Source organism: Tachypleus tridentatus, chromosome 9 (genome assembly GCF_004210375.1).
Source record: "Tachypleus tridentatus isolate NWPU-2018 chromosome 9, ASM421037v1, whole genome shotgun sequence".
Classification (NCBI taxonomy): Eukaryota; Metazoa; Arthropoda; class Merostomata; order Xiphosura; family Limulidae; genus Tachypleus; species Tachypleus tridentatus.
Window position 1 is genome coordinate 147,223,057 of NC_134833.1, and position 25,344 is coordinate 147,248,400.

The following is a 25,344-nucleotide window of genomic DNA, read 5'->3' on the forward strand; positions in this document are numbered from 1 at the left end:
GAGGAGGAAGTTAAATATTATCAAAGTTGGAAGTATCTTGTTTCACATTTCATTAGCTGGTATATGACATTTACTTAACCCTTGTTTTGAAATTTTGCAGGATAACGCCCCCTGCTGTATAAAAGTAATTGAAAGAGAAATAAAGATTTTTGTAACGTAAAATTTACAAAATGATCGGCTAATTGTCATATATTCACTTATTTGGAAGGATTTTGAAAAACTAATAAAAGTGTAAAAAAAAAGTAAAGAAAATATCAAAATACAGTCTTATAGAAACAGGTAAATGACTGATGAAGTGATATAGTTAAAGTAAAGGTATATATTCTAATAAATTAGTGCTATGTTACAAAAATGTAGTGTTTATCTATAATATCATAATACTGAGTACAAATTTACCTTTAAGTCACTATACCATTATTTTACAACCTTTCACAAAATCTTCGGTTTCTCTACTTTGGGCTCAGACTTCTGACACCACTGAACCAAAAACTCAAGTACTAATAAGAGCTCTTACCACATTCAATTTACCATATTTTTCTTTAACTTTAAATGAACAAAAAATACTGAGATAGATATTACTTTTAATCTCACCGCTGACCAATTTCTGATATCTTTAGATATTTCTCATTGGGATCTCTCTTAGAAACAATATCTCTTAACTTTGTCATAATTTCGTCGTCTTCCACTTTGTTTTCATTCGACTTGGTTGAAATCTTACTGCATTTTTATTGGCTCTTTCACAAAAACAATAATTCTTAACTACACCGTATTTTCCTTGTCTGTTATTTTCCTGTCATGTGAGTTGGTTGACAATTTATTGTTATTTGTGACAATTTTCCCATCCAGTCCAAGAGGTGAGCAGCTCTTTACTTTCTTTTTCTCAATGGATTTTACACACTGGTAAAGGCACTTTAGTAAAATTCTATTCATAACATATCAGAAAATCGTTTGTAAGTACTGTTATCTTGATACAATATAACAGTACTGTAATAACTATGTTGAAACTATTGAAAGAAAAATTAACTGGGAGTGGAAAGCTTCATTGATTTGTCAACATCAAGTTGAAATGTAGTGTGTGGGATAAATAATATGGTGCTAACTAAGTTTTGTGAGATAATTCCAAAATCCGTTTACCTCATTGTGTTTATCATTACTGCTGCTCTGTGCATCTGAAGCACTTGAATCACTCCAGCAGTTTATTTCTTAATTTATGCACAGGTTGAATGAGTGTTTGAGGTCATTATCTTTTTGGTAGTATAATCCTTTACAATAATATGCAAACCACTGGGTATACTGTGATGGATCAGTATCTGATGGTACTTGCAGTGGTACGTTATTCCACCTGTTTTACACAAATCTCTTGTCGTCTTAGCAGAAAAACAAAGCATCATATAGCCTCATCTGCGATTCGTGATCTTTTACCTTTCTTCTGCCTGATGTAATACGTATGCTTTGAACCAAATATTTCAAACTTAAGCCATCCGTCTGTAACACCCTTTTCCAATCAACAATCCAATCGTTTACTTTTTAGCAAGTTTCAGTCTTTTGACAATACTTGGAGATTGAAATAAATATTTTTTACATAGCTACACGACTAAACATTCCATTTCAGTTGTGTATTTTTGATACTGTAGATCTGGACACTTTTTTGTGGTACATGGTTGTTTATCTCATGCTTGAGATCAGTGGCAGTCTTCCTTCTGTTCTAAAAGCTGTATAAATACAGATACTTAACATCCGTATCATAGAGTTTAGGTGTTCTGTCTCTTACTTTCCTATTTTCAAAATTTCCTGTCCCGATTTCATGATCTATGGTTTATTGACAGTATTTGATGAGCATTTTAAATCTGTTGCAATTTTTTTGAGAAATCAGTAACAACATTTCATAAAACATTTATATGAACTCTCTGCTCTAATGTCAATTCTCTGTGCTCTTTCTGGGATGTGGCGTGACAACAAAACTTAATATATTGTATTAAACACTGTTTTATCAAAGTTTATTTGTGAAGTACTGTTAAGCTGATTTATTCTAGTATATATTGGTATCATATGTTAGCGCTTTACTACCTTCTTTCTGTATAGTTAAGATACTGCATGGGGTACTACGACAGTTACTTCAGATCCCAAATTTTATCTGTATGTTCATTCAAGTGGAACAGTTATGGCATACCCTTGGTACAAGTATATTGGAATTTTAAAGGATGATAAATATTCTCACTGTGGTTCCTTCACATTGTCAACAGAAATCAGTGAATTATTACCACAGAGTTAGAATTTACATTCTGTAGTGGCATGAAAAAATTAGCTCCATAGAATATAAATAATGACAAATGATTCTCTTGTCCTAACACCTTTTCACAGTACTGTACAGAAGACAAACTACACGATGCTGAGCAGCTACTTGGAACTAAAAATATTAACAAGTATTTTTGTAATATGTTATAAAAAACATAACTTTTTTCTTTCTACATAACTAAAACAGACTTGAGAAGATAGTTCTTATTATGGTAAGGAGATGAAGGTGAAAATTTTAAAATATTTTGTAGTTATGTGTTAGGTATATATAAGGGACACAATGCTAAGTGTTAGGTATATATAAGGGGCACAATGTTAAGTGTTAGGTATATATAAGGCGCACAATGTCAAGTGTTAGGTATATATAAGGGGCACAATGTTAAGTGTTAGGTATATATAAGGGGCACAATGTTTGCGTGTTTTTTTCAAAGTTTAGTTGTTAGGCCTTATGTTTTCACTCTACGGAGTTTTTAAGGTGTATTTAAGTGATGTTGACCATCTTATTAGATTAGTGGTATATCTTAAAAAAATAAATGCTTCCATATGTTTACATTATTGTTTGGGATACAGTAACAGCATTAGTTAATCTTTAAAGCAGTAACACCGTAATTCATATTAATTCCTATTCTAGTATTAATGTTTGTGCCTTCAGTCGTTCAGTGCTTCAGTACAGATTTGTTGATGACAATGTGTTGAGATTTACTATTTTGTAATTACTAGGACTGTCTTTTGTTTGTTTGCTTGTTTTTCGATGAACTCGCTTACATATCACTAACAAACTTTGTTTTATTAAAAAATAAAAAGTTACTTTTGGAAGAGTGTTTAATTATTATTGTTAAGTGATTATACGCTAATAGTTACCACAACAGAAATCTCTGTAATCACTCTACCAAACGATGTCGATTAAATACCCTTTCTGCTAGTGATATTTTCGGCAATCAGACAACCAAACGGTGTAATCGAGACACTTTTAAAATCAATTATTGTGTTTCCTCCTTCAGTTTGAAAATATCTCAGATACATTCTGGATCTGGTTTTGAGAGATTCTGCAGAAGTTAAAGTGCTCTTATAGCCTCACGTTTATAACATGCAGATTGAATCTTTTGCGGGTACGATCCGCAGCCTACGTCTACTTCGTTTCACAGTCTACGTACACTTAACAATTACATATCTGTAGTCGAGATTAAAAATCTTTGAAAATGGATGTATATTTAGAAAACACACAAATGTGATTATAGCGCCCTCTATAGCAATGCCACGTCTTCATGGTAGCTTGGTGGTCTACATGTGATCGAATACAGTGGAAGGCAGGCCTATTGAAACTTTTAGTTAATTATCGTGAATATTTTTATGTGGTTTAGAAACATGTATAAGTGTTACATCTACTTTTTTGTAATATATTTAGTAGTAACTGTTGAGTCTTTAATGCTTCACTTAACACCGAACAGTAAACGTTGTTTAAAAGAGGAAATAGAGAAGAAAGTTCTTGTGACAGGAGAGTACGAACTAGGTGATGCTCCAGGGCAGAAAACCGATATTGCCGTACGTAAGGCTTATTAAGGTTAAAGTTTCTAAAGAATGGTGATTTAGGTTTTTACGAACTTATTTTAATTATGCGTATTATGCCACATTACTTTGTGTTCCCTTTTTGAAACTTTGAACATGTATAAATCTATAACGTTATTATTGTATCAATAAAAATTTAAAAATTCAGTTTGACCTGCACTTCTGTCACTATGCGTAGACTGTAATAAGGTAAGGTACAAGTGCTTGTAAAAATGTACTGATGTTCTTGTAGTCATTTTGACTAGTTATTACTTTTATAGACCTCTCGTGAAATTAAGTTTCTTTTTAACGTTTCTAACAGTTTGTGTTTTTGTAACATAAATTGCAGATTTATTGTTTTTATCTAATGAATGGTCTAACAGTTATGAAATTTTTAGAAAATAAAGCTTGGAAACAGCTGGAATGGGTAATGTACAGGGTGGCCCGTAAGTTCCTACCCATCCATATATCTTATGTATCCAGTGTATCTGTGTGCTGTCCCTCATTCTCGCTGCATAATATTATGTGACGTCATGTTCTGTGAGACATTTTCCTCAACATAGCAGGGGTTATTGTTCCAAGTGCCACGGTAACAGCTGCCTTCAACTCAACATCATCATAATTGAATATAACATAATAACATATGGATGGGTAGGGACTTATGGGCCACCTTGTAGTAGAGTTCCTCTCACTACCCAAAACTGTCTCCAAACTTTACATTGTGAATGTTTGTTTAGATGTAGTTAGGGAATGATGTATACCTAGCAGTTTTATGCATGTTTACTAAAGGTTACATACATGAAGACCATGTTTGTGTTATTTTAAAATATATAAAACATGTTATCCACACTCCCTTTCTGGTGCTTATATCCTTGCAGACAGTACTATAGCTTATCAGACAAGTAAGATGATAGATATAGTGAGGGAGATGCTAAACTTAAGGCTATATAAACAGGGTTGGGCATTTGATTAGTCACAAGTCTTTGTTAATGAGTCTAATATGAACAGATATAAACAATGATGTCGAGAAAACCCACATGTAGAGAAATATATATATGTAAAATCGGCTCGTTTGGGTTGAGATAATTTTTTACGTAGAGGAGCAAACAACGTTTCGATCTTCTTCCTTTCTTTGTGAACCTGAAGATGATCGAAGAAGGTCGAAATGTTGTTTACTCCTCTACATAAAACCTTTTCTCAACCCAAATGAACCGTTTTTACATATATATAAACAGATATATTTTTATCATTTCTCTTTTGTCTTAATTGTATATATATTGAATTTTACTCAGCCTTAATTATTTTACTTCATAAGGTTTTGTATTTTAATAAATGAACAAATATGGTTATACAAAATGTATTGTAAAAGTAACCTAAGTCCTAAAACTACTGTGTTGGAAGTTTAGGACAAGACAAACTTAGTCAGACAGGACCTAATGATTGAATATTTCTAATACAAGTTAAACACTTAGTGTTTGGGCTTATTTTTACAAAACATATAATTTAAGAGCTCAATGTTTGATAAATGCAAATTACACAAAGAAAAAAAAGTTCATGGCTCATCTCTAGCCTCCTCATAACTAAATCCAGTTTTTCATACAATGCCACCACTTTGATTATGTATTCTAAACAAAAAATATTAAGTCATTGTACCAAATAACTATTTTTTTTATCAGTATATTACTTTTATGATAATTATATTGACAGTTAAAGTATGGTTATTAGCTGCATAAAATTGAAGGATAAAATAACATATAACATCAGTAATATATGACTCTTAGTGAGTTAAGGGACCCATTAAACATATGCATTATACGATATTTATATAATAATTATAAAATATGCAAAATTCTATTCCAAAACATGTTTATCTTCCCTCGCACTCTAGCTATTACTCAACTGGTAGGGTTTCTTTATCTCTGTCTATCTACGCATCAGTCTGATTTTTCTCGCTTGCACCAGTCTTTTATTCTACACTTAATTACCTTTGGCAATATTTGTCTCGTGACATTCCCCACCCATGTCAATGTGCTCTCTCTCTATCTTGGTATTGTATACTAGCACCTCATTCAGCTAATACAGTATTATGACTTTTTCTCAACGGAGCATTCAAAAATGGGTTTCTCTGAAGCATGACAATAGAAATAGTTTTGAGCATTGTTTGTATTACCTATTTAATTTTCATAAAACAAACAGCAGCACAAAATTTGTTTGGCAGGTCGATTTAAGGCATGCATTCTTGGATTAATTTATTCAACATAGAAGCAAGAGAAGTCTCTTGTGTCCCATCTCTGATATCTAGCATTTCTCATGAACTTAGAGGGGAGGAATTCACTTAGTCAAGGCTGTCTGTGAAATTATCTGTAATGAGATGGAAGCATATATTTGGTCCAGTGGGGTTTCTCTGGGTGGCTCTGAGGTTGAACCTTGAAGTGATCCTGGACATTATGGAGACTATCAGATTAGTTTTTTCCAGCATCTTTTTTTACTCTGCTGCAGGAAGGTGTAAAACTTAGCTAATTGAAGGGACAGCTATATCTTGTCCATAACTTTTATCAGAACAACATGCTTTCACCTATCACAGTCAGATAGATGCATATTTAGACTCTCAAAGAATTCAGAAAGGCATCTATGGTCAATTTGAATAGATCAATTTTTTGCAGTGTTTGTGTGACCCTAACCACAGTGCTGAAATATCATTCCTATATATATTTTTAGGAAGCAACTCTGCAATTGTCATGTCACTTTGATGACAAGTTGTGACCACTTTTTGTGGCATTTGGTCCAGATATCTTTGTTTTTTAACTTTGGATCTACCATATTGGGCCCACTCTCTTCCTGTCGTTCAACTAGATGACTGTGTTTTTGAAGTGACAAATTTGGAAGTGGATCAATTGTTTGAGCCATGCTAGATTTTTGCATTACAATAGATGCTTCATTGAGGGTATTTCTGTTGGATTTGCTCTTGGTTCAAGGCACTGAAGATTGATGCATTTACCTACCCAACTATTCATCTGTTCCCCAAAGCCCTGTCAATAGCTTGTTTGTATTTTGTTAGCACCACTAGACTGGCCAGCTTGACCCTGTTTTCCACTTCTGTGGTACCTTCAGGAGTGCTCTCTCTTCCACCTCCTCTTTGGCTAACTGTTAAGGTAGCCATGATCCAAAATCTTGTACTGATCTGTTCCAAAGGTCATGTATGGAAGTTGTACAGTTTTTTTCACAGCATTGGGGTTTATCTTCTAAGACTGAAGCACCAGTGTTCTCTGGCTTCCTCAAGTTCCTATGGATCCTCCATTCTGAATGACCTTTTCAGTTAGTTAACTGGGATATAAAGATGGTCTTGCATACTCTTTCTCAAGATTTATTTGAGCCCTTATTCTGATGTACTGTATATCATCTTTCCTTGAAAGTTTATTTTTTGTTGCTGTTGGCCTGCAGAAACCGATTGTCAGGATAATACAAACTGCACACATGCAGGATGGTTTATCATTCCACTGATATCCGTCTGTACACAGACAGGTCTGTATTACCTAAGACACTGGAAGCCAAGGGAGGGGATAAATCCTTTTCACCAATTTATCTGATCACTATTTCTCACCTCTGTGACCAATCAAATCCCAATCTATTTTATTTCTGGTGACCCTTCAGTTTTCCAGAATTTATCCCCAATTAACTTGAAGAGGTGGGTATGAAAAACTGATCAGTATTGCTTACTCTAGGCTCTCTTTGTAGATTAGCAGATTTCAAGTTATGTCTCATTATATTAGTTGCATTTCTCTGTCCTTAGCAGCCCAGTTGAATTACCTGCTGGAAAACATTGTGCAGGCTTCATCCAATACTTTTTTTCTCACATTATTGCATGATCTGGCAGTATCTTCCTCTGAAGGTTTTCAACTACTACTTGTAGCTGTCTGCCAAGTTATGCAGATGGATGAGTATTTTAATAAATAATCTTCTCTCTTCTTTCCTTTCCAGGATTTCACTCTGTGGCAAGTATTGTTCAATCAGGTGTACTTTTATCAAAGAAAATCTACACTAACAACCACTACCACAGTATATTTTATCTAGGTTACAAGAAACTGTAGAAATGAGGTGTTCTATAAGGCCACCTAGAGCAGATCTGGATGGTATTACTCTACTATGCTAGACTGCCACTTGTGGACATAATGAATAAAGTATAAAGAGACCCTATCCTTCTCTGCTGATCAGTGGATTAAATAAAGTTAGATTGGTTTGTATTTACAAATTTAGGGAACTTGGTTCTCCTGTTTCTTAGTACTTTTCAAAGCACATTGCATCCCCATTCTAACCCCCTGTTTTACCAGTAGAGCTACGGAGTCTATCTTGTCTGTTTTCTCGTCACTTTAGGTGTGGACATATTATTTCTCCAGTGTTTGAGTGACATTCCTCCACTTGTGAAGAAGGCAAAATTAGGTATCTTTTTACCCAGAACTTTGGATATTTTTTTCTTGTAGATATTGGCTGGTGCTACTCCTACTAACTTCATAGCTAAACATCAAATCTAAACAAGTATTCTGAGTAAGGTTGAATATGGCCTTTCTTTTTTGGTCAATTTGGGTTCAGTACATTGTTCATGGAAGAGGGTCCATTATATGTTTACAATTCTGAACACAGAGTGGTTTCATCTTGGGTAGCCCACCATTAGTACAGCAGTATGTCTACAAATTTACAACACTATAATCAGGGGTTCAGTTCCCCTCGGTGGGCTCAGCAGATAGCCCAATGTGGCTTTGCTATAAGAAAACAACCACAACCATCTTGGATCCTTGGTTGAGCACTGATTGTTCCACATCCTCTCCATAATTCCAGGAGTAAGTGGAATTTTCCTTTCCCACGTGGCTGGCAAATGAAGGCAAATTCCAGACCAAGTGAGTTCTGTTTCCTTAGATTGAGTGTGATATACAGGATCTCATAATTCCAACTTTGGGATGTTGCCTTTTGGACTTCTTCAGGTTGTGATTCTAGTGGTGTGGAACACACAGCTTTACAGATACAGGTTTGGATCCACCCACAAATGTTTCTCTTGCAGTCCAAATGCCCTAGCTACTAATGTGGGATTTAGGGGCCATTGCCCTATAATTCCAACCCCAAGCAGTGGGACTTTGGTTACCTGGTTGTAGCCTAATCATTGATGAAAAAAAATCACATCAAATTCCACCTGCAATGCATAATTTAGGTTCCAGGTGAAGAACACACTTTTTTTGTTGTAGTGTGGTTCTCAACTAAGGTGCTAATCTTCTATTGGTATGACCACAATCTATGCAGAGGCATTCTTTATGAATAATTTCCTCACCAGCTCCTAAAACTTACCAATATGGGATTCCAGCTGTGAGAAGGGTTAAGTTTTGGAAGTAACACTCTCTTAAATCCAAAATGTAGAAAGAGTTCTTATACACAGCATAAAGATAGAGGGAGCACTGGGTTAGAAAGTGTCACCAGAGATATTTTTAAGGGCAGTTAAGAAGGGAATAAAAGACTGGATCAAGCAAGAAAATAATATGCTGATGCTTAAATGGACAAAGGTAAAGAAACCCCAGCAGTTAAGTAATAGCCACAGTGTGAGGGAAGGTATTATTGGAAATACATTTTAAATTTAAGTAAATATTAACCTTTTTATCTCTTAAAAATTAACCAAAAATCTTCAACTAATATGTGGGTATTTGGGATATTTATTGCAGGTTGTGGATTGTTTAAACAGTTTCATACACAGGAAATTTTAAAAGAACTTCTACGTGACTATTTTGTAAACTTTTTTGCCTGTTCAGAAATAACAAATTAACTTGCGGGAGGTGTGTCTTATTTTAGGTAGTCAGTAATTGATGAATTAGTTTTCCATTTCTGTGTAAGTATATTAACCATGAAATTTATATATATATTTTACTGTAATTGAGAAAGTTGAAAATAAATAAAATGGATTTTCATTTTGTAATGTGTTCTTTTAAGATATTTAAAATCTAGACACTAAAGTGCATATTTTAAAAGTTTTTTCCCTTAAAACATTTATCTAACAAGAATTACAGAAAGACAGAGAGTTTAAATTTAGAATAATTTGTTACCTTTTCAGCTGTGAATAACATGTTTTATTATGGCTGAAAACTTGGTACGTGTGACATTAGTTTAAAACTTTACCAATAAATCTGTCAACTCAGGATGTTATTTTGTCCTTAGGTTCTTGATACTTTTATACACATAAATCACCATTAAATAAAGCTTTTTCAAAGTTGTAACTATTTATATATTTCGTATAGGTAGTTAGATAATACTTTCTCTTTCAGGTTACTGATTCTAAAGGGCAGGTGCTGGTGTCCAGAGAAAACATTGACCGAGGAAAATTTGCTTTCAACACAGATGAATTTGATGTATTTGAAATATGTTTTTTGACGAAACTACCTGTAGGTAAGGACTGTTAAAAAGAAGTTTCAGATTTAAGTAAGAACTATGTAAATACTGTACCGTTGATGAGAAGAATAGCACGTTAACTGTACATTGATACTGTACTATTGATGAGAAGAATAACACGTTAACTGTACTTTCATACTGTACTATTGACGAGAAGAATAACACGTTAACTGTACGTTGATACTGTACTATTGACTAGAAGAATAACACGTTAACTGTACGTTGATACTGTACTATTGACGAGAAGAATAACACGTTAACTGTACTTTCATACTGTACTATTGACGAGAAGAATAACGCGTTAACTGTACATTCATACTGTACTATTGACGAGAAGAATAACGCGTTAACTGTACATTCATACTGTACTATTGACGAGAAGAATAACACGTTAACTGTACATTCATACTGTACTATTGACGAGAAGAATAACACGTTAACTGTACATTCATACTGTACTATTGACGAGAAGAATAACACGTTAACTGTACATTCATACTGTACTATTGACGAGAAAAATAACACGTTAACTGTGCATTGATACTGTATTATTGACGAGAAGAATAACACCTTTACAATTAAACTGATTGATGTCATTTGTAAAGTATGAAAGTTACAAACAATTGAGTCAATAAATGTCTTTTAGACATATTGTGATATATTGTTTATTTGTGTTGTGTAAATTTTGATGGAAAAATTAATCACTTCTTTCACTTTGGATTAAGAACATTGGTTTAATGTTGAAAGTTTTAAGTTCCTGAAACACTAAAACATACAGACAATCCATGGTATAATTCTTAGGTATGGTTTTTACATTTTGCAATGCAATATATTAATGTGATTTCTGGAACAATTGTTCAGAATCGTATTCTCGAGTTAACATGACATTTCGAAAGTGTGAATGCATATAACAGTGTTATGGGGTGTCCATAGCTAACAGCAGTTAGCTATTCATTGCTTGTTAGTTTTGTTTCAACTGCTACAGAGTTAAACTTTTCCTGTTGATAATTTGTGTAAGATGTGATCTGGCTTGAATATGCTGTTCAAAATCATGGAATTCTCAAGGTTTTTACAGTGGAGGATTCTAATCTGTTCCAGAGAAGAAAACTGTAGAATACTTGTAGTGCATACAGTCTTCAATATACAAAATAAATATGTTTTTGAAAAGTTGTTGATATAGCAGAACATGTTTTCCTATTACATAATTGGAAATCTATTCCTATGGAAAAAACGTCTGTCCCAAAGATAGAGAAAAATGTAAAACCCTGTAGATAATTATTATAAATGGTTTAATAACTAGGAATGGTGCTGGATCTGTTAGGACTGTATTTGTCTATTAAAGTGGATGGACTTTATAACTCCAGCCATACATTATTTAGTAGGAGTGACTATTACTACAACTTGGAAGAGTTAATTTATATTCTATATACTTATTTTAAAGATATATTGAGTGACTTGTTCTTACACACACGTAACTTTGGACAAAAATGAAAAACATTTTTATAATTGTAATTGTTAATTTCACTTCCATATATAATTGCTCTAATGATAATTAGGTACACTAGATAATACGTGATTTAGAGAAGCTTATAATCACACGTAGAAAAACAATTAAATGGATTAGCAGTGTCATTGACTATTTAAAACAGGATCTAAGTAGGTGAGGTAAGACAATGACCTCTCACTGAGCACCACATAGGTTCATCAGCTGGCAACTTGCATACATTAGATATTTTTTATTATGTCTGCAGAATCCAGTTAGGATTTTCTTACATTGTATATAACAGTGGAAAACCAAGATCATGATACAGGTGAAAATATGAAGGTGGATATTTAGTGAACATAACAATGGATATTTGGAAAGAAAGATGTGTGAAAATATTTGAATAATCACAGTGGCGAGACAACTCTTTGTAGTGGTAATGATAGTGACGAGACAACTCTGTAGTGCTAATGATAGTGGCGAGACAACTCTTTGTTGTGGTAATGATAGTGACGAGACAATTCTGTAGTGGTAATGATAGTGGCAAGACAACTCTTAGTAGTGGTAATGATTGTGTTGAGACAACTGTTTGTAGTGGTAATGATTGTGGGAAGACAACTCTTTGTAGTGGTAATGATTGTGGCGAGACAACTCTTTGTTGTGGTAATGATAGTGACGAGACAATTCTGTAGTGGTAATGATAGTGGCAAGACAACTCTTAGTAGTGGTAATGATTGTGTTGAGACAACTGTTTGTAGTGGTAATGATTGTGGGAAGACAACTCTTTGTAGTGCTAATGATAGTGGCGAGACAACTCTTTGTTGTGGTAATGATAGTGACGAGACAATTCTGTAGTGGTAATGATAGTGGCAAGACAACTCTTAGTAGTGGTAATGATTGTGTTGAGACAACTGTTTGTAGTGGTAATGATTGTGGGAAGACAACTCTTTGTAGTGGTAATGATTGTGGCGAGACAACTCTTTGTAGTGGTAATGATTGTGGCGAGACAACTCTTTGTAGTGGTAATGATTGTGGCAAGACAACTCTTTGTAGTGGTAATGATAGTGGTAGAATGTGGTAAGAAATGGAAAATGTAATAACTTAGTGAGAACTTTGATAAAACTGTAAGTGTTAATTCAGTTTTTTCAACAGAAATAGTTGAAGACATTCAAGGATAATTTTGTTTTATTTCCGATTTTTTATGGTCTCATTGAATGTGTTTATCGTTAAATGTTAATCAAGTATGTAATGTTGTTCAAAAAAGTTCCGATTCACATCTTGAAAGAAAATTATGGCTTTCTGACAGATGGAAATAAAGGAAGATATTTTACTATAAACGTAATGGTGAAAAGCATTATGAACATTACTAGGTGTATTCTCATTGCAAAGACTGTATTTTGCTTTATTTGTTTTTATCAAAATGGGGACTGGTCTTACTTTTCAAGGTTATTTCAGACGGAGAGTTTGTTAAAATAATAACAGAACATGTGGCCTTGAAGAATGACTATATGGTGACAATAAAATTGATCAACATGTACAAATAAAAACAGAATTAGAGAAACGATAGAAAAAATTTTTTGATTCCTTACTGTGGTGCAGTTTTTTTGGATTATTGATATTAATGGCTAAATTTTTTCTAACTGTGAAAGTGCGTTTAGGTCGTGTAATAATGAAATACACGCTACCTCGGAAAGACCATCCAAAACAAATTGTGTGATTTAGTAAACGAAATTGTGAAAGGTGAAATATTAGAAAAAGAGAAACAAAACATTTATTTTACACATGTTGAACAAATGAAACACTATGTTGAATGTAATACTGAGGAAATTGAAGTTTTTTTTATTTTGGTCTTGTGTCAATAATACTTCTGCCTAAAATCATGTTGACAGAAACCTTAACTTGGACATTCAAGATTGTTATGGACAAGGCTATGACAGTGATGCTAATTTCATTGATTAAAATAATGGTGTAAAATCAAAAATAGTTGAGATAACTCAAGCTTTCTTCTGTTCCTGTGATTAATATACACATATAAAAACGGCTCGTTTGGGTTGATGTGAACCTGACGATGATCGAAGAAGGTTGAAATATTGTTCACTCCTCTATGTAAAAAAATTTTGCCAACCCAAACAAGCCATTTTTACATGTATATTTTTCTCTACAAGTGGGTTTTCTTGACATCACTGATTGTTCCTGTGATTGTTGTAATTTGGCCTCAAGAGGTATTGGTTTCTCTCGTACAGAGCCTAAAGAATTTTGGTTTGTTTCCAAAGCTGTATAGGTTATTTTAAGCATTTTCAAGCAGATGACAAATATTAGAAAGGTAAATTTTACCATAAAATCTCTCTCTCAAACTAGATGGAAGTGGTGGTTGGATAGTTTGAATGTTATTCAACCTTGATGCTTTACTGGAACAAAAATATACATATAAAAACGGCTCGTTTGGGTTGATGTGAACCTGACGATGATCGAAGAAGGTTGAAATATTGTTCACTCCTCTATGTAAAAAAATTTTGCCAACCCAAACAAGCCATTTTTACATGTATATTTTTCTCTACAAGTGGGTTTTCTTGACATCACTGATTGTTCCTGTGATTGTTGTAATTTGGCCTCAAGAGGTATTGGTTTCTCTCATTACAGAGCCTAAAGAATTTTGGTTTGTTTCCAAAGCTGTATAGGTTATTTTAAGCATTTTCAAGCAGATGACAAATATTAGAAAGGTAAATTTTACCATAAAATCTCTCTCTCAAACTAGATGGAAGTGGTGGTTGGATAGTTTGAATGTTATTCAACCTTGATGCTTTACTGGAACAAAAATATACATATAAAAACGGCTCGTTTGGGTTGATGTGAACCTGACGATGATCGAAGAAGGTTGAAATATTGTTCACTCCTCTATGTAAAAAAATTTTGCCAACCCAAACAAGCCATTTTTACATGTATATTTTTCTCTACAAGTGGGTTTTCTTGACATCACTGATTGTTCCTGTGATTGTTGTAATTTGGCCTCAAGAGGTATTGGTTTCTCTCGTACAGAGCCTAAAGAATTTTGGTTTGTTTCCAAAGCTGTATAGGTTATTTTAAGCATTTTCAAGCAGATGACAAATATTAGAAAGGTAAATTTTACCATAAAATCTCTCTCAAACTAGATGGAAGTGGTGGTTGGATAGTTTGAATGTTATTCAACCTTGATGCTTTACTGGAACAAAAATATACATATAAAAACGGCTCGTTTGGGTTGATGTGAACCTGACGATGATCGAAGAAGGTTGAAATATTGTTCACTCCTCTATGTAAAAAAATTTTGCCAACCCAAACAAGCCATTTTTACATGTATATTTTCTCTACAAGTGGGTTTTCTTGACATCACTGATTGTTCCTGTGATTGTTGTAATTTGGCCTCAAGAGGTATTGGTTTCTCTCGTACAGAGCCTAAAGAATTTTGGTTTGTTTCCAAAGCTGTATAGGTTATTTTAAGCATTTTCAAGCAGATGACAAATATTAGAAAGGTAAATTTTACCATAAAATCTCTCTCTCAAACTAGATGGAAGTGGTGGTTGGATAGTTTGAATGTTATTCAACCTTGATGCTTTACTGGAACATATAAAAAAGTGTAATAGTACCAAACATAGTGAATGGGATTGTCTCATGAATGAAATTATATGATATATCTTTTAATAAATGTAAATACTATCAGTAAATTATGACAGATAAATAACATGCATTTGGGCAGCACTGTAAAGCATATAAGAGTTCTTAAAATGTGAATATTAGATCAAAAGGCTTTGAGTAAACACTTTATTACCAGTAATTTGTCAGAGTTTAAATTTTGATAAAGAATTAAAAGGTGCAACAACAAATAAGTAGAAAATTGTTCAATTATGAAAGAACAATTGTACTAAAGATTCTGAAGAAACATTCGAGATTCGCTATTGTAACGTTATTGTTGATAAAATTTGTGCAAGTGCTGAAACACAATACAAGGCTTTTAAAGTTGGGGGAAATCATTGGATTTTCTATAATCTTTTGAAACTTGGTATTATTACAGAAGAACTTATGCAACCTTACACAGACCTCATGATTAAACTCAGCTCTAAAGGTTCATGTAACATCAGTGAAAGAAAATGTATGAAAAGACTCTAAAGTGCTTTGCAGGCTTATAGCATCTGATACCAATATAAACAATACCATGAAATTTATCATAGAAAATAATTTACATGAGATATACCCAAATGTAAATGTAGCTCTTTGCATAGTTGTGACTACTCCAGTTAGCGTTACTTTGGTCGAAAGAAGTGTTTCTTGCCCTAAACTTATCAAAATGGACTTCCATTCTACCATGTCTCAAGAAAATAATAGAATTATTGGCAATGTTATGTATAAAAGATTCTGTATCAAACTCTATAAGTTTTTTTCTGATCTGATTGAAGACCAGTGTTCAGAAAGGTAGAAACTCCTTATTAAAGAATAACGTGAGTGATCTAAATATGTTTTATGTAAGCTGGGTTTTTTCACTGTTTATTATTGACAGATACAATGATATATCTATACATTCAGTATCAGCACAAGTTACTTAAATTATATTTAAAAATAACTCAGCTCTGTAAAGGATGTTTCAAAGTAAGTTTCTAGAAATGAGTGCGCATGTCAGACTGTATACTAGATTCTTATGGCTACAGTTACCTCTTAACCCTGATTTACAACCTGCACATTTGTCTGTGAGTTTATTGCATATTTTATGGTTATATATACATTAGTGGAATAGACAGAACTATTAATTAGGATAGAATTAACAAAAACTTTTGAGCTTTACTTACATTAGATAGTAAACCTGTGGCTAAACATTTTGTTGACCAATGTGATGTAATTGATATTGACTGTCCCATAACAGCAAATGCTCTTACACACTTCTACCTACAGCTATAAAAATAGAACTTATAAAAAAGCTCTACTTATTTCACAAAATAAACTTTGAAATAAACAACTCGGATTTTTTCTTCTTACTCTTTGTATTTAATTAGTGTAATAATGTGTGTGCTTTAGATGGTAAAATTTTGTCCACCCCCTTTTTTTTTAATGTATATGCATGAAGTCTATCTTGGTCCATGTACTCATACTATTTTGAAATCTTTTGTGTAAGTCTAAATCAACTATCAAGCATCTTGTTTGTCCTGATAAAGCTGTAAAGGAGAAAAATTTTCACTTAAGTAAAGCCAGTTATGTTTCCTGGAGTAATAGATTGTTTTATTTCTCCTTTTAATAGAACTCTCCAGTTTGTACTACAAATGTTAATATCACATATTGTATTGCAATAACAGAGTAGAGAATAAATAATTTGTCAGTTGGGTTCTAAAGTAACTGAACTAACTTGTATGGACTTTGGATAAAAGTGACAATTATTTAAAGCTCTGGATAAAACTAGTATCAAACAGCTATAGTGGAGATTTTAAAATGGAATTATTACAATGTATTGTAATAACAGAGTAATTTGTTTTATCAAAGTATGTTTTAAAGTAGCTGACAGAAAGAATTATTTAAAGTGTGGATAAAACTGTGATAATTGATATTGTAACAAACACTTTATATGGTTTACTTGTTTTAAAGTAAATGGTTTGTGCACTATTTGTTTATTGTTGAAATTTATTACTAACAAATCACTGACACCTACAATAAAGAACCTAACTTGTACATAAGGCCTGACAACATTGTTTCGGAATCTCATATTAACTTGTAGTGGAGCCTCTGGAAAACGTGCTCTAAGATTGACCACACCACATATTGAAAAAGTTTGTTAAGTACAAATTGCAATATTCCATAATAGTGGTCAACAATGGCTATCTGGCCAAGCAAATTGATGGAGAGAGTAATTTCAAGAGTAGTCTAGATGTTAGAACATTGTTCACTTAAAGTGTAATTAAAAGCCAATTCATTTGTCTTGGATATTGTGTATTCAATTGTCAACCTTAATGAAATATGTTTAAAAAAACAAACAGTACCCTAACCTTTGTAGTTTTGTGACTTATATTTTTAAAAATGGACTGTTTATGAACCAAACTTGAAAGTTTGTTTGCATTAAATTAAAAATGTGTGAAGTCTACAAATACAGATAAATATACAGTGCTACTCTATGTATGTTTATGTGCTATATTACCTTTTTTCCCCATTTCCCTAAAAGAGTGAAGTTTTTTTTTTGATACAATGAAGCAAATTTGTGCTGCTTCCATAAAAAAACAATGTATATATATTTTGATACAATGTCTCACTCTTCAACTTGCGATGCCTGTTAATATATCAAGATTCTGTGATAGATGAGGCTTTGTTAATAAAGGATACTGGTGATACAGTATCATGTGAATTAAGTACCATCTCAACAAGTTCAAGGTTTGCTGATCTTTCTTTGTCTGAAAGAAATCATTAGATATAAATATTAAAACCTTTCTTGAAACAGATGAAGTTGCGCTCATTAGTAACATAAGGTTTATTGTTACGTTGTTCTTTCTTCAAGGTCAAGGGGGAATGATGAGGGAAGCCACACTTACTTTAAAGCATGGTGTCGAGGCCAAGAGCTATGACGGGGTAGGTTGATTGAAACTGTTTTTTATCCTTTTTGAGAGCTGTAGAACAAATCATACTGTATTGTGTTATTGCTTTTATAATGATTCGATAACAGTTAAAATTTTAATTTGTTGTTAAAAGAGTCATGTCCAAATATTTCACAGCTCTGATAACTTACTGTTGATGTTAGTTTTAAAATATCTTACTTAGAGTACTCTAGTGTGATTACAATGTCTACTTTAGCTTGAAGAGGTCGGAAAGTTGAAACCCCTGGAAATTGAACTGCAGAAACTTGAGGACATGTCGGAAGCCATTGTCAAAGACTTTGCGTACATGAGGCAGCGAGAAGAAGAAATGAGAGACACGAATGGTAATAGTTTTGTACATATTATAGAAAACATCTCAATAACAGTAGCGTATGACATGGTTTATAAGGTATTTGAGTTAATAAAAAGTTAGGGTTTGGATAGTCTGGATACTAGTTGTCTGTTTCATCTCAAATGCAGATTTTTTTAAGTATTCTTTATAAACTTGTGAAATGGTTTGCCTAATGATGTAATATGTGTTGTTAGTTTAAATTTATTTTAAAATAGTTGAATAAATACTTGGATGTGACAGGTTAAATTAGTTATATTCGTGTTTTTGTTGAGTAGTTGTATGGTTACTCCTTTGAGCTATTCAATGGCTGTACTGATTTTTATGTACATACTAAAAATGCATACAGTAATATTACATTAATAGTGAGAAGGTAAACTTAGACCAAATTGTAAAATACAAGTGTTCAGAATAAAGCATCATGCTTATCAAAGTAGTTATAAATGGCACCACAATAGTGAATATGAAGAGAAAAGTTTTCATAATGTTTTCAGTCCTTTTAATTTTTAATTTGAACATGGCCTGCCTTTTTGTTTGTTTGTTTAACAGAGTCCACCAACACTCGAGTCCTGTATTTCAGTATCTTCTCCATGTGCTGTCTTCTTGCTCTCACAACTTGGCAAGTTTTATATCTCAGACGTTTCTTCAAAGCTAAAAAACTCATCGAATAAAGTTAGGGGCAAATAAAACTGTCCAATTTAAGCAAAAGGATTATTTAAACAGTAAGTTCAAAAGTTTTGGCACGCTTGTCATATGATCTTTTTGTTTTTCTTAAACATGTATTATGTTTACTTCCTTTGTCAATTTTGTATATGTAATGTTTGGTAATAAATTATTTAAAAACTAGTTAGCTAGTAATATATTTTTATTTTTAATCAGAGATCAAACCTTTAAGTTTAGTTTAATGATGAATACTGGACATTTATAATCTCAGAAAAGACTCACTATCACGTGTGAAGTGAGTTTTTTGACAGAATAAGTTGGTAAAACTTTCAGCCATGGTTTAAGGTGTCTACAAAGGAAGATATACTTTGTGGAAGTGCTTTGGTTATCAGGTTTCTGATTTTGTGATTTTTAGACAATTGTGGTTGGCTTGTAGAGATGTATTTTATGAAGTCCTAATCTAGAAATATTGACCTGAATTCCTTTTAAACCCAATGTGGCAAGAAATTTACAATGTTTTAAAATCTTGCAAGTTAAGAGTAATATGTAATTAAAGTTTTCAAGCTCCCTGAAGGTATAACTTTCATAAAGATTCAAGTACAAAATGAAGTAAATATTATCTCCTCAATTCTTTTAATTATAGAAAAGTTTCAGGCTTTTAGGGGCAGAGATATTATTCATTAACTACCATGTGGAGTGGGTATAATGTGAAAATATGTTGTTGATTTTTCAGTTGTTTGGAGATTACTGTACAAGTAGTGGTGTAAAATAAGATATATATAAACTAGATCTAGATTCTCCCATCCAGCCCTCTGTGCACTCTCAGCAACTGAGTGGCTTCTGGAATTCCAAATGGAACTATATTTGGTTTCTGGTTTGCAAATTTGTACACAATATTTCATTTATATACATTTCAGAAGGTTTAAAAATTTTCATTCTTTCATCTGTATGCTGTTCCGCACATGATTAGACTCTAACATCCAGTATATTAAACTGCAATACAAGCTGGTTTTTGTCCACTTAACTCGAGATGACAGAGGAACCGTAAATGCTATTATTTTGAGGATAAACTATTGATGACTATATTGAGGATTAAAAGATAAAATATTTCCAACACGTACATACCTGTTCTGACACTGTAGCTGTTCTTTGACATCAGCTTTGTCTGTTTAAGCATTGGTTTCACATGCTTCAGTCTTTTATAACTCACTTATCTGCAGTACTGGGATAGAGAGCACATTGACAAGGGTAGAGTAATTTGCAAATCAGATACTGCCAAGGGCATTTATGCGAGATATGAAAGATTGGAGCATGCAAAACCAATGCTTAGATAGGCAAAGCCAATGACAAAGAATAGGTACAGTGTCAGCAGAGATAAGTATTATTAAAAATACATTTTCAGTTCAGGAAATATTTCAGATTATCAGAAAAAATTCATTATTTTATATGGTTTAAAGGCCTTTAAATTTAACTGTCAATAATAAAGAAATTGTATTAATAAGGTTTTCTGAGTTAACGTATTGTTAACTAACAACATTTATAAAATTTTCTCTTGTTTGATATGTACAAATCCATGCATACAACATATGGAAAGTTCTTTGTTAAGAAAATACTGTTCGATGTGAACATTTTTTTAATGTGTGGTAGATTTAGGAGAACAGTAGGATATAACAGATAACATGATAGACAAGTCTAGAAAGTCTGTTTTGTTTTTTTTGTTTTTTATCAAGAGGTGTTGAAAACGTCATTCCAAGTTTCATCCTTTTACTCTGACATCCTCAGTGTTTATTGGTGACAAGACATATTGTTTATTTCAGTTTAATGAAATGGGCCTTAGGAAAAAACCAGTCAATGATAAGATTTAAACTGTGTACAACCATCTGTAAGTGAATAGGTGTTACAATTACGGTTGTTAGAGTGATAGAATAAGCTGAGTACCAGTCTGAGAAGATTTATAAAGGTATTAATAGAATAATGAACCTGAATATTTCAGGATTTTTTAAATTTCCCATTCAGAATAAATACTTAAGGAGCCATTTTTAATGTATGTTTTTTTTATTAATTATTGCCTAAATTTTACTAATAGAAAAGAAATGGAAATCTAAATAACCAATATAATTTAGTTGAGTAAACATAACTGCCTTGCATGAAATGGTCAAATATTTGTCATTAAAGACTACCCATAAGCACCTGGTATTTTTATCCATTATTTGCACAGAAGTCTGTCCAGGCTGGTATATACTGAGTGGCATTTTTGGCCCCATTAATGAGAATTTGGAGAACAGTCTTCTGATTTAAGGCATGTAAACATAATAGTGTGGTATATTTTGTTACTGTTGTTTTGTCATGTTGTGGTTTTTACTTTTTTTATATCTAAAATAAATTTCTTTGTATATTGGTTCACGATTTTACTTTAATTTAGCAGTTTCTATGATGACCAATACACACAACACCCTTGACAACAAATGAAGTAATTTGGGAACATTATTTATACTAAATATTCTTTTAAATGGGATGAACACTTTGTTGAAATATATGGGTTTTATTGGCCTGCACTGTTTCTAGGTCAATGTCAGGTTGAATTGCACTAATAAACTAGGAACTATGTAAAAATAATGAAATGTGATTGTGTGTGAAAAATACAATGCGTACAATAGTGTGAGAGGGTCTGAGTAAATGTGAGTGTGAACCATTCATTGTTGGCATGGTGATGCATCACGATGTATTTTTTATTACGAATTAATGAAGTCAATCATAAAGGATAAATAATCATAAAAGAAAAATTACTTGTTTGTCAAACCACAAAACTAAAATTATTTAAATTTAAACAATATTAGAGGTTGTCTAATCATCAAACTTTAAAATAACCACAATCAACTGATAAAAATACATCTCAAAACCAAATTATTCTTGTACAGTAACAGATATTTATGTGATAAAAGCTCTATAAATATTCTCTAGAAAGGATTTCAAACTGATATCATGATTAAAGATGGTAATATCTTTAGCAACACAAATGAAGTGGGAAACACAGACCAGATAAATAGTGAATACTAAGTTTTCCATAAATCTGTTAAACAGATGTTATATGAGGAAGCCATTTGTCAGGTCTTATGTAAGGGCCAGATTCTTTACAGTAGGTGTCTATGAATATTTAGCAATGAATTTCAATAACAAATAAAACAGCACACAGTCCACTTGTTTTAAAATAATTTATTAAAACAAGTATACACAAGTGTTCTTTCACTGATGATTATCACAATTGTGTTCAAAACTTCAAATAATTCTCTTTTTCATCAAATTCATATAGGATGGTTCAATTACTTTAGAACACACTTTAACAAGATTAATTATTCTTCTCTACTATGTTATTACAATACAATCTGTTATAATTGTTTTAAAAATGCAACTATATGCTCTAAATATACGCTGTAGGCTAAATTCACAATTATGTATTTACAGCCTAACAAAGGTGTAGAACATTCTGCACACAAGATATTATGATGCAATTAAAGCTCGATGAAAGCAAGAAAAACTTAGATTATAGTGTCAAGATGCAATAGTACAACAAATGTGTTTTCTTATAGCAAAGCCACATCAGGCTATCTGCTGAGTCCACCGAGGGGAATCGAACCCCTGATTTTAGTGTTGTAAATCCATAGACTTAATGTTGTACTAGCGGGGGACGAATACAACAGTCACCACTTCACAACAATTCATAAATATATATTGCACTTATAGTCCATGAATAAAACCATAAATCAGTCGTACACATTTCATAATATAACATAAAAGAAATCTTGTGTGTTTGTATAGAAGAAAAAATATACAGGAGCTTCAAGTTTATTTAGTTTAACTAATAATTATCCACTTATACATTAATAAACTATTGCTTCTAAAAATAATTAAACTTAACACTTGCACTATACTTAAATTGAAACAGTTTTGTATTTTTAACACTTATCATATGCCTTAAGGCCTTCTTTTGCTATATCCACGTTGGTCTCCCACCAAAGTGGGAGCCTCAAACACAAAAAGTCATTTGACTTTGGAAGATGGCATTACAGATTTGATACAAGACCCACAGCAGAAAAACCCTCTTACACCAGATCACTATATAAACTACATTGGCAATCATTTTGTTTCTTTATCCTGTGTGAGATTATTCTGAATAGTAAGTCCAAGAACCTTTACTGAATCAACCCTCAACAGAGTAATGCTACTTAAACTCAAACCATTATTAACCTGTAATAATATATTGTAGTTTACATATAGTTTAAGTCAAGCAGTTGTGAAGGAACTAAGTAGAAAGAGAACACAACTCATTATTCACCATATAAAACAGTCGACAAGAGTAACAGCCTATACACCAAGAGACTGATACACAAGGTCAAACAGTTACATACCACAAGTAAATTATTTACATAAACAAGAGATAAGAGTGGGTGCCAAGAACTTCACAAAGAAGACTCCTGTTCATTATAATGACCATTATATTTATCAATTATGTTTTAAGAATGCTATAAATATTACCATTAGAATATAATGAACTCATGATTAAAATGACCATTATATTTATCAATTATGTTTTAAGAATGCGTGTTTGGTTAATGCTATAAAATGCCTTGGAAATATTTAGGTGACAAAGATTTATTGGCTTCATAAATCTTAATAATCTCTGTAATAGTAATAATTCATAATAGACACCTTCCAGTAGATTTATGGTTACTGAAATAGATTGATCTTATTGTTGTGTACAAACATGATAATTCTGTTGTATACTATACACTCAACAGCACAAACAAATGGACACAGGTTGATAATTTTCCATACAATCAGGATCACCATCCTTCTAGATGGATACAATCTGGGCAATTTGAAGAAGCTTAGGAAATTCACCAACAGTACATACTGTAATAACAAACAAGGTTCAGGAACCAATAACTGAACCACTGTTGATAAAACAACATCCCATACAGCAGAAGAAGGATGAGAGAGTGCCTTAATGACAGTTGCAGTTACAAGATAAAGAGTTACAGGTGTATCCTGACGTGCAATGTTAGTGGGAGTAACGCCAAACATTACAAACAGGATCTGTAACACAAGAACCCATGTTGTTACAAATGTGTAATATTTGTATTTTTTTCTTTAGTCCTGCCCACTTGTTTGTTAATGGATAAAAATCTTAAAGTAAGCCCTTATTATTCATATATTTAAAGCTTACTAAAGTAAACTTTCTCTTATATTTACTGCTTCTGCAACATCCAAAGGTCAACCATCCTGTTATAAAAACAAAACTATCTTCATTGGAGTTGAACCCTACCCCTCAAAAATTGATATTTGTGATTTCTCTTTTACTTTCCTCACCCTTAAGTATGAAAAAAAGATGATGCATCAATTAGATCCTCCTTTAACTTTCAAGAGAAAATTATTTCAGAAATCTTAATTTCTCCTGTCATGATAAACCCTCCTACCCAGGTACCATTCTATTAATAGTAACTCTTCTTTGAACTATCCCAACAATTCATTTTCATAATGTAAGGAGCCAAAGACTGAAATAAATGCTCTAAATATGGCCTAACCAGTGGCCTGTACAATGAAATTATAACTTGTACTCAATATGTCTGTAGATACAACCTAAAATACCATTTGCCCTCCTAACAGCACACTGATTGGATAGCTTAAGAGACTGGTCAACTATCCCACCAAGACTCCTTTCTTTCATGGCACTGTTAAGGTTATTCCCATTCAAATCATGATAACCCACATGTATTATCTTGCATTTATTATGATTAAAACCAATCTGCCATTTATTTACAGAACTCACTTAATGATCTAAATCTTTTTGTAAATCAACAGCATCCTCTCCAGTAATGTAGTGACCATTCCTTCATCTGTTTCATTGATGTAAATAAAAAAAAAAAAAAGTGATGGTTCTAAGACTGAACCCTCAGGTCCTCCACACATGCATCATAAATTCAGTTTGACTGACCTCTGTTTGCCAT

General features: G+C 32.6%; 1 protein-coding gene across 1 annotated transcript; it reads left to right on the plus strand.

The window, feature by feature from the left end:
- The first annotated feature begins 3,521 nt into the window (after window positions 1–3,521).
- On the plus strand, window positions 3,522–21,740 carry LOC143226619 (transmembrane emp24 domain-containing protein bai-like). The gene is made up of 5 exons (XM_076457827.1): window positions 3,522–3,837; window positions 10,140–10,260; window positions 18,252–18,322; window positions 18,545–18,671; window positions 19,226–21,740. Exons 1-5 carry the CDS (start codon window positions 3,646–3,648, stop codon window positions 19,345–19,347), a joined length of 633 nt encoding a protein of 210 aa, XP_076313942.1. The 5' UTR covers window positions 3,522–3,645; the 3' UTR covers window positions 19,348–21,740.
- Window positions 21,741–25,344: the final 3,604 nt, after the last annotated feature.

Excerpts from the sequence above, each read along its gene's own strand:
- LOC143226619 (XM_076457827.1), top strand. The coding sequence starts at position 3,646 with ATGTGGTTTAGAAACATGTATAAGTGTTACATCTACTTTTTTGTAATA. Across the intron at positions 3,838-10,139 it reads GGCAGAAAACCGATATTGCC|GTTACTGATTCTAAAGGGCA; the intron begins GTACGTAAGGCT and ends TTTCTCTTTCAG. Across the intron at positions 10,261-18,251 it reads TTTGACGAAACTACCTGTAG|GTCAAGGGGGAATGATGAGG; the intron begins GTAAGGACTGTT and ends TCTTTCTTCAAG.